We start from the raw sequence: 14,995 nt of genomic DNA, 5'->3' as shown, positions 1-14,995 counted from the left end.
GCAGAAGATAAGAGTATAGGAGTGTAAATAAGGCCGGCTTTCTGTAATGATTAGTCCACTGAAGATTTTAAAGTTGAGTCATTTAAATGTCAAGATACTGCAGAAATTACATTTAACCATGGAGTAGATCAATCTCTGAGCCAAATGTATTCAATTTGTGTATTAATTTAAAAAGTGATTTCTTTAGTAATTTAATTCCAAGTCCATGAATTTATGTTAAAGCCTGTCGATATGGATAAAGTGGTGTGTTATTAGCTGAATATACTCCAAAAAGTATTCAGCGATAATAATTGTTCACTGGATTACAGTATAGATATATATATATATCAGGCCTTATTTACACACATATACATATATATATATATATATATATACATATATATATATATATATATATATATATATATATATATATATATATATATATACACATACACACACACACACACACACACACACACACACACACACACACGAGCTAACCGCTCTAACCCGTTGACGCCGCGTTAATGCAGTTATGGCGTTAACATCATTTTAATGAGATTAACGCTGACAGCACTAATATAGATATATAGATATAGATATGTATATATCTCTATCAGATAGATAGATGGATAGATAGAGATTTTATATTTGATTTATTTCACCACTTTCTAACATTTTTATACAAAAGTCTCACTGTTTTACAAATGGCAACATCTGGCTTTAGTGAAAAAAGAATAATAATGTGAAAAAGTACACAGCAGCAAAATCAAAGTTCCTGTCAACGCTCTAATTTCTCGAGGACCTTCTTCAAATAGTTACTGGGTTGGACGGGAACATTATACATCAAAAGTTCCGCCCGCAGAAATAGATTTAAAAGTAGTAGCAGCAGGGCCAACAGCATCTTTTCTATCAAGGTTTTTAGGGCACATTGATTGTGAGTGACAGCTCGCTATGGACCATTTTGGGAAATGAGCGCATGGGTCTGGCGAAGTTGAGGAACAGCCAGGAGGTACAGGAACACACTCCAGCTGAGACAAACTTTCCTCGAACTTTCCTCCAAAAGGACATTTCCTTTCAACTTTGATTAACGTTAAACGATGAAACTGTTTCCCCCCCAGTTAATAGCGTGGCGTAAAACCCCGCACTCATGCATCCGTGTTGTCATTCTGCGAGGGGATTGCAATCCCAGGCTATTGGATGCTCAAATTGACCTACATGGAAAGGCTGACTCCTTATGAGATGGCTGTGGGTATTTTTCACTGTATCTGCTGAATTTGTTCCCACTCAGACCTTGCTAGCATCAGCAGCTTGTTAGCTTCTATTCTCTCTCTCTCTTTCTCCGACTGCCAGGATACGCTGCTGTCATCTCACAAGCCAGAATTCAAATATCTGCACACAAATTTGCAGACACACACACACACACACACTGGAGATTTCTCAGCGAGACTGAGCGAGTTTATTTTTGACGGGATGTTGGGATCGAGCTTTTAAGCTGGAATCAGATCACTGTGGCAGGCAGATGTTCCTCTCAGATGGTGGTTAGTGTCTCTTTTGGTCAAAACAACCAAACTGAGGATTTGGGAAATGTTTACAAAGTAACACATCTGTGTACTGTAGTCTGTCAAACTCAGGATATGGATGTCCACATATCAAGTAAAACTGCGTATAAAAGTGAAATGTATGATGCAAACCAAATGTTGCGACCAAAGATATCCAAACAAAGTGAGCTTGTTTACTTCTAGCATTTTTAGATGACTTGCCCTGACCGTGCACTTACATACCAATTTCAAACACATTTTCGTTCTGTGATTACTGTATAAGAATCACAGTCGAGGAACATCAGAGGCCTTTTTTTACAATTTGGAACTGGAGTCATTCCTCATAGATGTTTCTCATTTGGTTGTTATTCCTCCGGGATCTCATTTTCCACACTGTGCAAAAACTGTTTGTGGATATTTAAGATGTATTCAAAACTAGCGTACGAGTGTAGAGATGAGCTAATGGATAAAATCAACCATTAGGGTATATGTAACTTTATATGGTAATGAAAATCTATATTGAGGTAGTGCTTTCTTTCTTTTTTTTGCTCTGTTCAACTGAAAATGATGACGGGAATTCAATGGGTGGCAAATCAGGTCAGTGACGCACAAATCCTGAAAATTCAATAGTGTAATCTATAAAGTAGTCCTGGTTATTGATTTACAATATTGCCTGTAACTATGTAATGCAACACAGATATCAAAGGGGTAATAACTGCAGTATTTCAGCCCGTCCTAGAGGCCAAAATGAATCAATAGCTACTGATTTTAAAGTGATGCCTAAAACTGGAATTTATTTTTTTGCAATAATTAAAAGTTTTCTTAAATTGTGTTTAAAAAATATATAATTTTGTAACAATTAACTGAAAGCTACAAACGACTTCACATGTGTAGCATCCATAACAGCTCATCAAATAACTGATGAAATATAAGAAAATATAACACTTCTTCTGATAAAAGCCACAAGATATGAAAGAAAGTAACAAGTATCAAACAATTATTTCCAAGGTCAAGATTAATTCAAAGTTTAACATGTTTGAATGAAATTTGAAAACGAATGCAATTAACTTTCAGCATAACTGTAAACAATTTGTACTTAATTAGTCTAAATATCTTTTTTTAACTATTTGGCAAGTTTTTTGTTTATTTTAGAAAATTGTTCATATTGATGATCTGACCGTGTCTTCTTTTACAAATATATTTTTTCCTAAACTACCACAAAAAACTGCTTTAACTATACTATTTTGATTTTTTCTTAAATATTTTAGAACAATAAACACAAAAAAATAATAACAGGCTAATATCAGATCATCTTTTCCTCATTATACACAGAAAAGTCCAAATCTAGTTTGTAAATGTTAATTTCATTCTATCTGTAGCAGCTCGTTTAGATGTCAACATTTTATTGAGTCCCATCATCGTCATGTCGCTCAACTCAATAAATTAGCTCCTGCCCTCAAAGAAGTCAAATAAAAAAAAATGACAATAATATTAACCTTGGTAGCCAATCTATTTTCTAACGTAACTTAACAGCTCCGCAGAGCAGGTCTGGTCGGAGGCCGGAGGCAGTCGTGTCACACTAGTAACGCACGCCGTTAAATGAAAATGTCACACCAAAGTGAAACATGGCTTTGAGGCAGAAGCGCTGTATTGTGTTCTACATGTGAGGTGAGCGCACATTTACCTTGCCCGACTTTCATGATGACTTTCATGGCTCGGCTCTTGCACACGCCTCCCTCCCGGTTCTCGAGGCCCTCGACTGTACCGTTGGAGGTTGCTGGAGGGTAAGAAGGAGAAAGTGGGGAAAAAAAAGAGAGGGAGAGAGAATGAGAAGAAGTGGGAGGACGTTGATGGAGGGTAAAGAAGAGAAACGTGGGGGGTTGGGGGGAAGAGAAGATGACACACCGGTTAATGAGCACGTCCATAACGCACAGAACTAATCAATATTTACGACAAGCACTGATTAGCTGTTCCAGTGATTAGCCGTTCTCATCCTCAATCAACCGCCGGCTTCTCTCAACGGTGTGTCTCATTAACACAATAAAGTGAAGTCAAATGAATGGAACAACATTAGAGTCTACTGAGGGAGGTGGGTGCTGAGGTGAAGAGAAGAAACATGGTCAAACCTGTGTGTGTGTGTGTGTGTGTGTGTGTGTGTGTGTGTGTGTGTGTGTGTGTGTGTGTGTGTGTGTGTGTGTGTGTGCGCGTTTCTACTTGTGCATAGTTTAGCAGTGAGGCATGCCAGCAAGACTTCCAGCTGCTTGCCAACTCCTCCAGCAGCTTACTCCCTCTGAGCCACATGTGTCACTACTTGCTGGTAGTGCATCGAGCTAAATGCCTCCCTCAGTGTGTGTGTGTGTGTCCATTTATATATTGGTGCGTGTCAGCCTCTCTGCATTTGTTTCAAAGCGCACGCTCGTTCCCTAAGTTGAGCGAGGAGCTCAGGGTTGAGGGCTGTTTATTCAATGTCACATTCACTTCAGACACCGCGATACAATTGGCCGTCTATTTTAGGGCCCATGATAATGACCTAGGGAGACAGAGTGTGACTCTGACCTTAACACTGGGCAGCTAAGCACACGGCTGTATGCGTGCTCGAGTGTGTGTGTGTGTGGGCATGCGCCTGTGTGGGTGCATATGATGGCAGCTCTAATTTTGGAATTCCCCAAATGATCTCCATCTCCGCTTAGTCTGCCGTTTCAACTCACTCCCTTCCTCTGAAATGCTTTTGTTTCTCTTCCTCGCATTATCCGTCTTGCTCTCTCTTTCTCTGCTTTTTTCCCCTCCGCTCACTTCATTTAGGTTTTTTTTTAGTCTTCTTTTTTTATCAGCACTATCTGGCTCTACCCCTCCCCTTCCCTCCCTCTTAACTCAATGACCATCTCCCTGGGTGATTGCCTCAGATGGCACCCTCATTATGATGAGATAGTCTTGGAGAGGCTGCTTATCTAATGATGACACAAAGAGAAGCAGACTTGGCAACAGGCAGGGGAGTTGGGTGGGTCCAAACAATGCACTACAAACACGGCTGGCACGGTGCATCAGTGTTTCTACACGCATTCCCCTGCTAGAAACTGATGTTCTATCGCTCTGTGTTGAAATTTGGCTCCGGAGCTACGTAAAAGCTCATCTAGCTGATTCATGTCCCGTCACTCCTAAGTGTTATTAATGTTGACATTTTGTGGCCCTGTGGGATTTCAGCTTTGTGCTTCGGCAAAATTGAAGAAAACCAAATAATGAATTGCACTAATATTATGCTACATTATCAGATCGCACTCAAGAGTCGGCGACAAATTTACAACGAGAACCACAACATTTTGTCAGCGTGGCCGGAGAACTCGATAATTTGCGAGAATGATTGTGATAACATCATGTCAGGGGCTCTTTGGCAAAATCCCCCTCGCTGTAGACTCAACACGACTGAGTGAACCGGACACCGAAATATATACGAGGGGGCCAGAGGAGCCCGGCGCTGCGCAGGACCAGGAAAAAAATAAAGAGAGCGAGAGAGACTTGAAATTTACGTGGGGCATTAATGTGAAAGAACACTCATGACTAAGTGAGTCTTATGATTTATGTAAAGTCTACGCAGGGACCGTGTCTCTTCTAAAGGGAACATTCAAAGACAGTGAGGTGAACAGGCCTGTTTCCAGTCTTGAAGGCGCACACCCGTCTCCCAGCCCCCAAATGGCCCAGACGCTGCCACAAGTGCTAACCTCATCCTGCCATTTTCCACCCAATTTCTTCTCTTCTTTCAATTTTTAAATTTCCAGGGCAAGGTTATACAAAAAAATGAGCTCTTTGAAGATCAAGCTCAAAGGCGCTTGAATAATCTGACTAACAGTGAGCTTCATGCTATGAATTTTATATCCTCTCCAGGAGAGCAAATCTACTCAGTGTTAACTTACTCCTGTCATCTAAATTAACTATTCCTTCAGGCTGGCTGAACGGGCCTGTGCAATACTGATGTGGCATAATGATAAGTTGCCCCTCTGGGGCCTCTGTTTAGCCAAACAACTGAGACTGAAAACAGAGCAGGATTTATAAAGAGATGATTGCTTTATATGTTGTTTGCATTCAGGCCATTTAAAAGTCAAATAATTCAGGCCTTTACTGTACCAGTGGAAATTCATAATCCGATTAAATGTGTCCAATTTTAACCACATTTCCTTATGTGAATCATTTTTAAGTATTATTCAAGATGGAAATCAACTAAAGAGACAACTGCTGAGCGCATTTAAAAACCTGCACTAAATCTCGAAACTCGCACACCGTTAAGAACCGTGCATTCCTGTGTTGCTCGATATCTGTGCATTCACATCTATCATGTCAAAGATCAGAGGAGGAAAAAAAAAACTGCCAGCCATGTTTCTCAGAACCCCTAACCTTACTCTGCAAATAAAGACATACTGCCAGCTTCCTCCTCTTTAAATCTAAAAGCCTTTCGCTCATTCTATCGCTTCTTCCTCTCACTCAATTTGTCCTCCCCTCTTTAACCCTCCCTCTCTTTCGTTTCATCCCTCGCATACTGACGTTAATCCAAATCTGGATTTCCAGATATTAAAAGGCCGACGATCGTGTCGCGTTTTGGAAAGAGGAAACTGGGGAATTGGGTCTTCCCGTGTGTCTCGGGCAGAGATAAAAACACATGGGGATAAAGGAACGACAGCATGAAGAACAAAGAAACTCCCAGTCTGCTGCTAATGATTTGGGGGAACAAACTGTTTCAGAGTGCAGCGGTTCAGAATACAGAAAGAGCTGGTCATTGCATGAAGGAATGTTGCTTTTTTTAATAAAGCCGTCGGCTCCAAAGAATGGCTTTTGTATGATTTAAGGCCCTCTTTGTGGGTGTGGATCACTGGCCACAGAGTGACTAGTAGGGGGAACAAAAGATCTACAGCTGCTGAAGTCATAAGAGAAACCAGGTGCCAAATGTTGATGTTGGGAAATATCGACAGCGCGAATGTATCGGCCAAGGAGAAGCCTTACGGGGGGAAAAATTTAAAAAAGAGCTGGCCTGGAAGAAAGGCTCCCGTTCCAACGCTACACACGTACCACTACTGCACACATTACCTAAAGCATAACCCATTAACATGCATATGTGAATGTAGGCGCTTGCAAATACACCAGTGCACACAGACTTCACAAGGACATTCAGGGTAAAGTGGAAGGGCTGCTCCCCGAGGTGCTCTGAAGAGAAGAGTGGGAGAAGTGTGAGAGGCGCACCACTGACTGGCCAAGACAACACGAGCTAAGGCTAGAGTGCGATGCGGTGGTCTATATTTATTCTCAGGTCTGCTAAATGAGGTCACTCAGGTGGTCCTGCTGAATATATTCCCCATCTCCATCATGAATCATCTGCTGCTTATTATTCCTGTCCAGCCCGGGGGGGGCCTTGCTTTCATACAGCGCAATGGGCTGTGTGTCCGCGAGTGTGCGTACAGTGCTGTGTGTGTCTATGCATGCAACATCTGCCCAAAGCACCAAACCAGGGGATGGATACAGCCCATGTGACAGACAGAGAGCAGGTTGTTTAATGAGAAAGTGGATGAGAGGTGACATTCATTGGCTACCTTTCACACACACCACCGACAACACCACCCACCCCCCCACTTCCATTCTCTACAGCATTCAGACTTCCACTTAGACGAGCTGAGCAGGCACTGGGTAGTCACAGTAACCACCAGTAATAATGTCTATATTTTCCCAAAAAAAAGCTAAATACATAAACAGGCACAACCACAATCTGATCATTTACACTTAGCATCAAGGAAAAACACCAGCACAAAGAGCTTTTTCATCCATCTGAGGCAAAAGCAGGGAGCTAACGCAGCTGTGGCAGGTATGAGTGTCCGCATCAAACAGAGCGTCACAGCAGAAATGGCTATTTCTCATACCTGCGACTTTCCTATCTCAGCTTTTGTTTACATTACCGAACCAGAATCAAAGTGGTGAGAAGGAAAAGAGGGCCTATTTGCACAAAATATTTCACTCCTGAATAAGCACAGAGAGGGTTAGATTAGGTTTATGCGCCTGATTCCAGAGATAACCCACCCCAGCAGATCTGGCATGCATGCAAGAATGCATGTGCACACACACACACACACACACACACACACACACACACACACACACACTTTTCCACAGACACAAACACAAAGTGAGGTTGGCAGACTGGAAATAATACTGGGGGATCTAGATGTTTGCACTTTGAACCTTTTCTAATCCTTAGTATTAGGGCATGGCTAAAGCCTGATTATGGTGGAATGAAATGGATCTAAATAGATGTCCCAACCCATCAGCCTTCCATTTCTTTGTCCTAGAAATAGAAATGGAAATAAGTAATCAACCTCCAACCTCTCACTGGCCGACTCTCCCACGTAGCCTCCTCCGCAGGTTTGGCACCAGCAAAGAAAATTCATTCAGACTTTTCATATCATCTCCGATGAATTAGGTGCTCTCTCAGCCTGGCCGAGGCTTTTTTTTTAATTCCCGTGTTTCTTTTCAGTAATAAAACCTGGCAGACAATATAAAATAGTCATATCTTCAACGCTAGTCCCGCGCATTTTTTATGCCATTTTGGAAATTCAATATTGAATTTAGGTTAGAATGAATGTGGTTTTGAGTAATGAGGGTGGACACAGATGATTTTCTCATCTTCACGTTCAACAGCTATTCTCCTTCTTCTTCCTCCTCTTTTTTTTTACAATTTACTCTTGCAAGCATCACCGTGCACCAGTTCTGGCATTACCACGTGCTGTCTGCTCTCAGGAGCCACTTTGCTGAGGGTACAGAGAGCAGGTAGCGGCAGCGTCAGAGACGAGGTTTAAGGCTGGTTAGCGGCCCAGTGCACACAACTGTTGCTCAGCTCACTGCTTCAATATACAGCCAGAGGGGGAGCTCCTCTCCTGTGCCCTGATTAGAATGCTCGCTCCCTCTCTCTCTCTCTCTCACACACACACACACACACACACAGAACCACACTTGAAATGGTTGCAAAAAATATATATACAGACATGTAAGAACTTGGGCCTACAGAAGTTAACAGAGATGACGCATACACTCACACACAGACATATTCACATAAGCACGCGCACGCACACATACGCACACACACGCACACACACACACACACTGGCTGCCTGTGTAGCCAGAAGATCAGGCGGGACTTAAGAGCTCCTCCGGCACCAAAATTACAGGGTACCTCTAAATCCTCCCAGCAGAGAGCACTATGGGATGGCGCAGGGTGGGGGAGGATACGGAGGAGGGGGTGGGTGGGGTGCTGCGGGGGTGTGAGAGAGGGAGGTGAAGTGGAGAGGTGTGTGTGCGTGCACATGTGCAGTGTTCAGGGAAGGGATGGAAAGAGGAGTGCGTGCAGGGGTGCGAGGAGGGGCGGGAGACGAAGCTGGAGATTCCGAGAGAGTGTGCGAGCTGGAGAAGGGTGAGATTTGATCTGTCTGAAGTGTGCGTGTGTAGGGGTTTGCAGGATGGGTGTGCGTGCATATGCCGGTGAGGGAATATGGAAGGAGGTGATGAAGTGAGGAGTTGAGAAGGAGGAGGAGGAGGCAGGCTCCGTTTGGAGAGAAGTGGGAGGTGATCTCTCTGTGAAGTAAAGGAAGCATATGTGTGCTGGACTGTGTGCATCTGAATATTCGTGTTCATTACTGTGTGTGTGTGTGTGTGTGTGTGTGTGTGTGTGTGTGTGTGTGTGTGTGAGAGAGAGTTTCGGCCAGCTTGCTTCTCTCTCACTCACACTCAACATTTCTCTTACACTCTCCCCTAAGTATTCAGTTGTGTGTGTTTTTTGGCTTGTGCAACTGGGTCCATTTGAGTAAACTGTGTGAGTGTGCGCATACATTTATGTACATTGGAGCTCACATTTGTAAAAATGTGTACAGATGTCACTGGGAAAATATATGACTCTTGCAACTTTTTTATTGAGTGTGTGTTTTATGTGTAGGTGTGTGGTCCTAGATTATCAAGCCAGAGGTTGGGCATTATGAACTTCCCAGCCAGCCCTACAGGGTTAGTGCTTCAAGACTACTTATGACAGCTTTTAACCTCTGCAGAGGACCTGTCAGCGGCTCCCAAAGTGTCTGTGTGTGTGTCTATCTGTGGAATGTGTGCGTCTCTACAAGACTCCACAGCCTGCAGTCACAGAGAGCTTCTGCATCATTTAGCTGTGGGTGTCTGCGTGTCACCTCTACACTGGATCCGGTGGGGCAGAGTTTTTACACCGCTGCACTTTCCACTCTTCATTTCCCAGCTCAGCATGCTACAAAGCCCCTGTGCTCCCACACAGCACCAAACTTCCCCTCGTATCCGCGCACACACACTTGCACGAAGATAGAGGACAACACTGTCCTGTGCGCGATCACAAAGAGTCTGCACGCACACACATACACACCGCACACCTACACACAAACAAACAAAAAGTAGGCACGCGGCGCGGGGCCGTCTGTCGGATCAGTAGGAGATAAAGGATGCAGAATAACAGGAGGACCTTGGGGAGCAGAGCAAGTCATCTGTCTCAAACACGAACAGACTGAGCGCGCTCCAACATGACATGATGTAGACAGACTCGTCTTAGAGCACATCGCATCCTGAACCTTCCTCTCTCTCTCTCGCACCCCACCCAGCACGAGCGCACGCAGACACATCCACGGCGCACAAATTTGCAAACACACAGGGAAAACAAACGCGGCCTGTTCAAAATGTGCAAGCATGCTTCCGAGCCCGAGCCCACACAATCTGACAGGTGCACACCGAGGGAGTGCAGAATTCTGAATGCAATCGATTGTCACAATAAAACTGTGCAACCCGAAGGAAGGCGAGGCTTAAAGCTCCTAATACTATAAGCTGTTGCATACACTATTAAAAGTTATGAGAAGCAACGACGGCGCCAACAGCATTCAATATAAATTTAATAAACCACGCCGACAGCTAAAGTTAAAGCCTACCCACAACTCCCAATACTCCCAATATGGGGCATTTTTTAGATATTGGCTATCTCAACTTTTACCAGTTATTTTAGCTATAATATATTCTGTTGTGTGGAGAAGTTGCCAGTAGCCCACACAACCCTCCCTAATGACAGAGTAGCTAATTGGCAGTAATGGCTCTTTTCACCGATATCATCGAGCTGCAGCCACAGAAAACCTCAGCAGTTTAACACTAATCATTTGCAGAGAAACAACTGGGGGGAAAAAAGCCTGAAGTAGTGGCCTGGAGTAACTCTCTTTGCCTTAGATGACCAGCATCTATAAATGTGTAATTACAAAGGCTTAACCATTTGAAAAAACAGACAGTTGTGACTGTTATTTTTCTTTGTTTGCTGTTGTTCCTCGTCAATAAGGTATGTTTTTTCCTAGGTACAGCCTTAGTGGGCGCACACACATACACATTGTTCACCTGTTAGTTTAGCGTATTCAAGGGTGCTACACGAGCCATGGGTGACACATACACACCTACACAAACACACCGTTGCCTCTGAACTCCCCCAGCAGACAGCGCATCATTTGACTAATAGCAGCTGAAATGTTGCGTGTTCAGAGAAATAAGTAGAGAGGAAACTAGGTCAGTGAGAGAGAGGGGAAAAAAACTGGCATTTCACCTTCCTATTGGTCCGAGCTAAAGGTTAGCAGGGATGCTGCACATGCTGGGACACACACGCGTGCACACACACGAGCTCTCTAAAGCTAAAGGTTAATATGGTTCACATAGGAGTTGCTGAGTTAGTGTTTATCTCGGTCTTAACCATTATGTCTGTGTGCACATGGCTTGATTGCACGCCTGTGTGTGCAGCTAACAATGAGCACGAGTTTCATCCCTGTTAAAGACAGAAGCCAGTTCTGTATTTGCTTTCCTGTTAATCCCGCCAGGGACTCGGTTTGCTTTCTATCGCTGTCATCTTCCAAATGTCCATTAATCCACATTAACAATCCGTCAACATGACTTCTAACCGCGTATTTCAGTTCATATCTTCATCCGACTGATAACAGCCTCACTAACTTCTAATCTGTTCTAATTTGTTATGAGGAACCTTTTTTTTCCCAGCATGAATGATCATTTCAGGTTGAAATAATAATAAAATCTAAAAAAAACAAAAAACAACCTCCCTTCAACATTGTTGCAATTTCATTTGGTCATGTTCACTCTGGGAAGTTATGCACAAAGAAATGGAGCATAATATTCAATTTTCATTCTCTATTAACTGTCATTTTATACAGGGGGAGAGCTGGGGAGATGCCAAGAGAGATGGCAGGCAAAATAGACAAGTATCTGTTGAGAATATTAAGAGTAACTGCCCTGAAATGAGCGCCTCACATGAAATGTGTCAAAAACCGTAAAGGCGGCGATAAATCAGAAAGTAAAATTCAATACACGGGATGAATAACATATACCAACAGGGGATCTTCAGAGGAGAAGAAGTGGTTTGACGTGTGAATTATGTCCACTACTAAGCCACGCATTCAGACTTTTATTTATTTTATGTTGCGTATTAAGTATTAATGTTATGACCGTTAGCCCGTTTTGAGGAATTAAACTAGCAAATGAACATTTGGCTTTGTGAGGCATTTAATTAAAGCCCGGTTTTGGGACAGATACCATTATCCGTAAGAAAAAAACAACTTGGCTTAATGTTTCCTTTAAAAAAGTCAGAAAAACGTCATTTCTGCATTAATGGAAAAGAACGGCTGTTTCTTATCCCACACTGTGACCATAATGAGGGAACCACTGGTCTGAAGATATTCAGCTTTTCTCAAGTTTTGTCCTTACTGTTGACACGAGAGCTGATTACTTCACAGGCTGCGAAGGACAAGGTCTAACTGCGGTTTTATATGCCATAACTGTGAGGGACACCTTTTCCCTATGCCTCAAGTAGAAGAAAACTCTTTCCATAGCACGCTGCTGCCTTCTCTGCACAAATGTTAAATGCATGAGGAGCACATTTTATTTGAATGCACTAAAAACTGTTTTCCTCCAAAGCAAATGCATTAACAATGCTCTTGCTGAACGCTGAATCCATAAATTGTTTTTGCAAAGCAAAACTGCAGCAATCTGGCCTCATTCTTATTGTACTGTCAGGGTTGGGGGGGTGTACAACACTGATTATCCTATTATTTCTCTCATGAAAATGCCTTTGTATTTAGCTTAGCCTACTATAAATCCCAGTAGTTATGTCCTTAAAAAACATCCCGCAGCATCCACATTAGTGGGTGGTAGTGCTATTGTGAGGCTGCACATGTGTAATCAGGAGGCAGATGTACAAATAAGGTCCCCCAGTAAGCTCGATCCTCAGCAGGATGCTCATTGAAGTTTTTTTTTTTTCCCTCCGTCTTGCTTCATTTGCACTGCTAATCACACGAGGTGAACCGTGGTTCACCCGCTAAATCCCGACAGATGATAAACCTGATTCTCTCTGTCTTTTCTCCGGCCTCTGTGGTCGTCTACAAAGGCCGATATGGGACTCTGGACTCCAGAAAGGAGTCGCCCTCCTCGATCCACCTCTGAGGGCGCACGAGCCACAAATCAGCCCACGCTGCCTGATAAAAGAACCGTTGGGATGGATCGGAATGTGGTGGGAGATAGCAGTGTCATGTCAAAGGCCGCGAGGGTCCAAAAAAACTTAGACTAGCTCTAGGAGCTGTCTTTGAGGGACCTTGCCCCGAGAGAAAGCAGAGGTGAAGCAATGGAACACGTCGACGAACTCGATGTTCACTCATGCTGACGTGTACAAAATGTTTGTAATGCATTTACATTTTTAAGTGTGCGAGGCTCTCATGTGTCTGTGTGGCTCTCTTATACCGTATCCATTCATCCTCCCCCGAGAGAGGAGCTTCATTTTCGCTGACCTTTTCAATACGGCCTCCAGAGGAGAGTTATGACAGCTGAGCGAGCCCGGTGTTTCTCGGCACAATAACACACATCAAAGATGGAGAAACCAACAAACAAACAAACAATAATTCCTACTGCAGGCGCAGCGTTTCCCCTCTCAAACAGGCGATGCAAAACAAACCAAATGAGGCAATCTAAGTGAGAAGGAACCGTACCGGTGGAGGGGGAGGATGCAGAGTCCAGGCACTGACCCAGGTGAGAAAACTGCCTTCAGGCTAATGATGCTGCTTGTATAATAATCAGGTGTGAGCAACATCAAAAGGGAAAGATTCAGCTAAATGTGGATTAATTGTTACAAGATGTCAGAAAGCAGCTTCCATCAAAAAGCTTAACGACAAAAACAACCGCCCCAAAAAAGAGATCCTGCAATAATCAGCGATTGGAGCTTTTTCTCGCTCAGTAACTAATTGATGATGTGTTGCAGCGATGGAGAGATTATAATGTAAAGGCAGTGAGATAGAGGGCAGAGAGAGAGATGTCAGTGAAAGAGACAGAGGGTGTACTTGTGATGGAGGACAGAGTCGACGTCGGTCCATCTGTTGTCCACAAAAACAAAATCTGCAAAAAGCAGAACAAAGACAGACAGAGAGAGAGGACAGTGCACAGGTGTGTGGGCGTGCACGTGTCCCTGCGATCATACACGTGTGTGCGTGTGCCTGTGTGTGTGAATTTTTGCACATTAACGTGTGAGCCTGTGTGCCTGGGCCCCGGGGGAATCTCCTGTACCTGCTAACATGGAGGCGACTGAGCAAAGCTGACTGCAGCTAACATGCAGTCTAAAACGCAAACGGCTGAACCTGAGAGACACGTGGTGGCACATGGGTGTATATATATATATATATGTATATATGTATATATATATATATTTTTTTTTAGATATATAGCAATATTAAAATGGGTGTGGGGTGTATAATGGAGCTGATGTGAAAAGTGCCAGGGCTCCAAGCAAGGCTCCAAAACCGCAGTGAGGCTTCTCGAGCATTGAGGCCAGGCTTGCAACACAAGAAGCAGGGAAAGAAACACACTTTTTCCTCCCTTTCCCCCTGTTAACCACCCAAAAACCCCCCAATCAGAAAAGCACAGCAGACCACAGAGAAAATGCTGCTGATTACATCCTAATATGCACAAAGGCAAGCAGTTGACACGCGTATACAAACATGCACAAACACACACACTGATTACATCCTCTCTTTCTCTTCTCTCCTCATCCTTGGTATCGCTTACACGGTAAAGACGGCGCTGATCGAGGACCAGTGTTTTTTGGCACAGGCCAGCAAAAGAGCTCAGGAGCTTAACCTCTAGTCCGATGAGCGGAGAGAGACTGAGGCTCAGGATCCACCCCCCACCGCCCCACCGCCTTGGTGCCCCCAAGCACAAATAAACAGCTACAACACAGACACACACACAAAAAAATGTCTAGCTTACTCGAAACAATTTCCTGAAGAATCTGTCACTGTGCAAGAGGGATGGGAGAGGGTGGAGGGGGGTGGAGGGGTGATCTAAGGAGGAGAAAAAATAGGTGGAACAGCAAAGGCGGACGGAGAGGTAGATTAAGTTGCACAGAAGGGGGTTGG

The 14,995-nt window shown here is 43.7% G+C and overlaps 1 protein-coding gene across 1 annotated transcript in view; it reads right to left on the bottom strand.

Annotated features, from left to right (window-relative positions):
- The window catches only part of efnb1 (ephrin-B1), a 58,983-nt gene that overhangs the window by 8,797 nt on the left and 35,191 nt on the right, over positions 1-14,995 (bottom strand). Inside the window, 1 exon segment of the mRNA XM_003445909.5 lies at positions 3,208-3,300. Coding sequence (XP_003445957.1) covers positions 3,208-3,300 — 93 coding nt within the window.

This window comes from Oreochromis niloticus, linkage group LG2, assembly GCF_001858045.2.
Source record: "Oreochromis niloticus isolate F11D_XX linkage group LG2, O_niloticus_UMD_NMBU, whole genome shotgun sequence".
Classification (NCBI taxonomy): domain Eukaryota; kingdom Metazoa; phylum Chordata; class Actinopteri; order Cichliformes; family Cichlidae; genus Oreochromis; species Oreochromis niloticus.
This window is presented reverse-complemented; position numbering and strand designations above follow the sequence as displayed.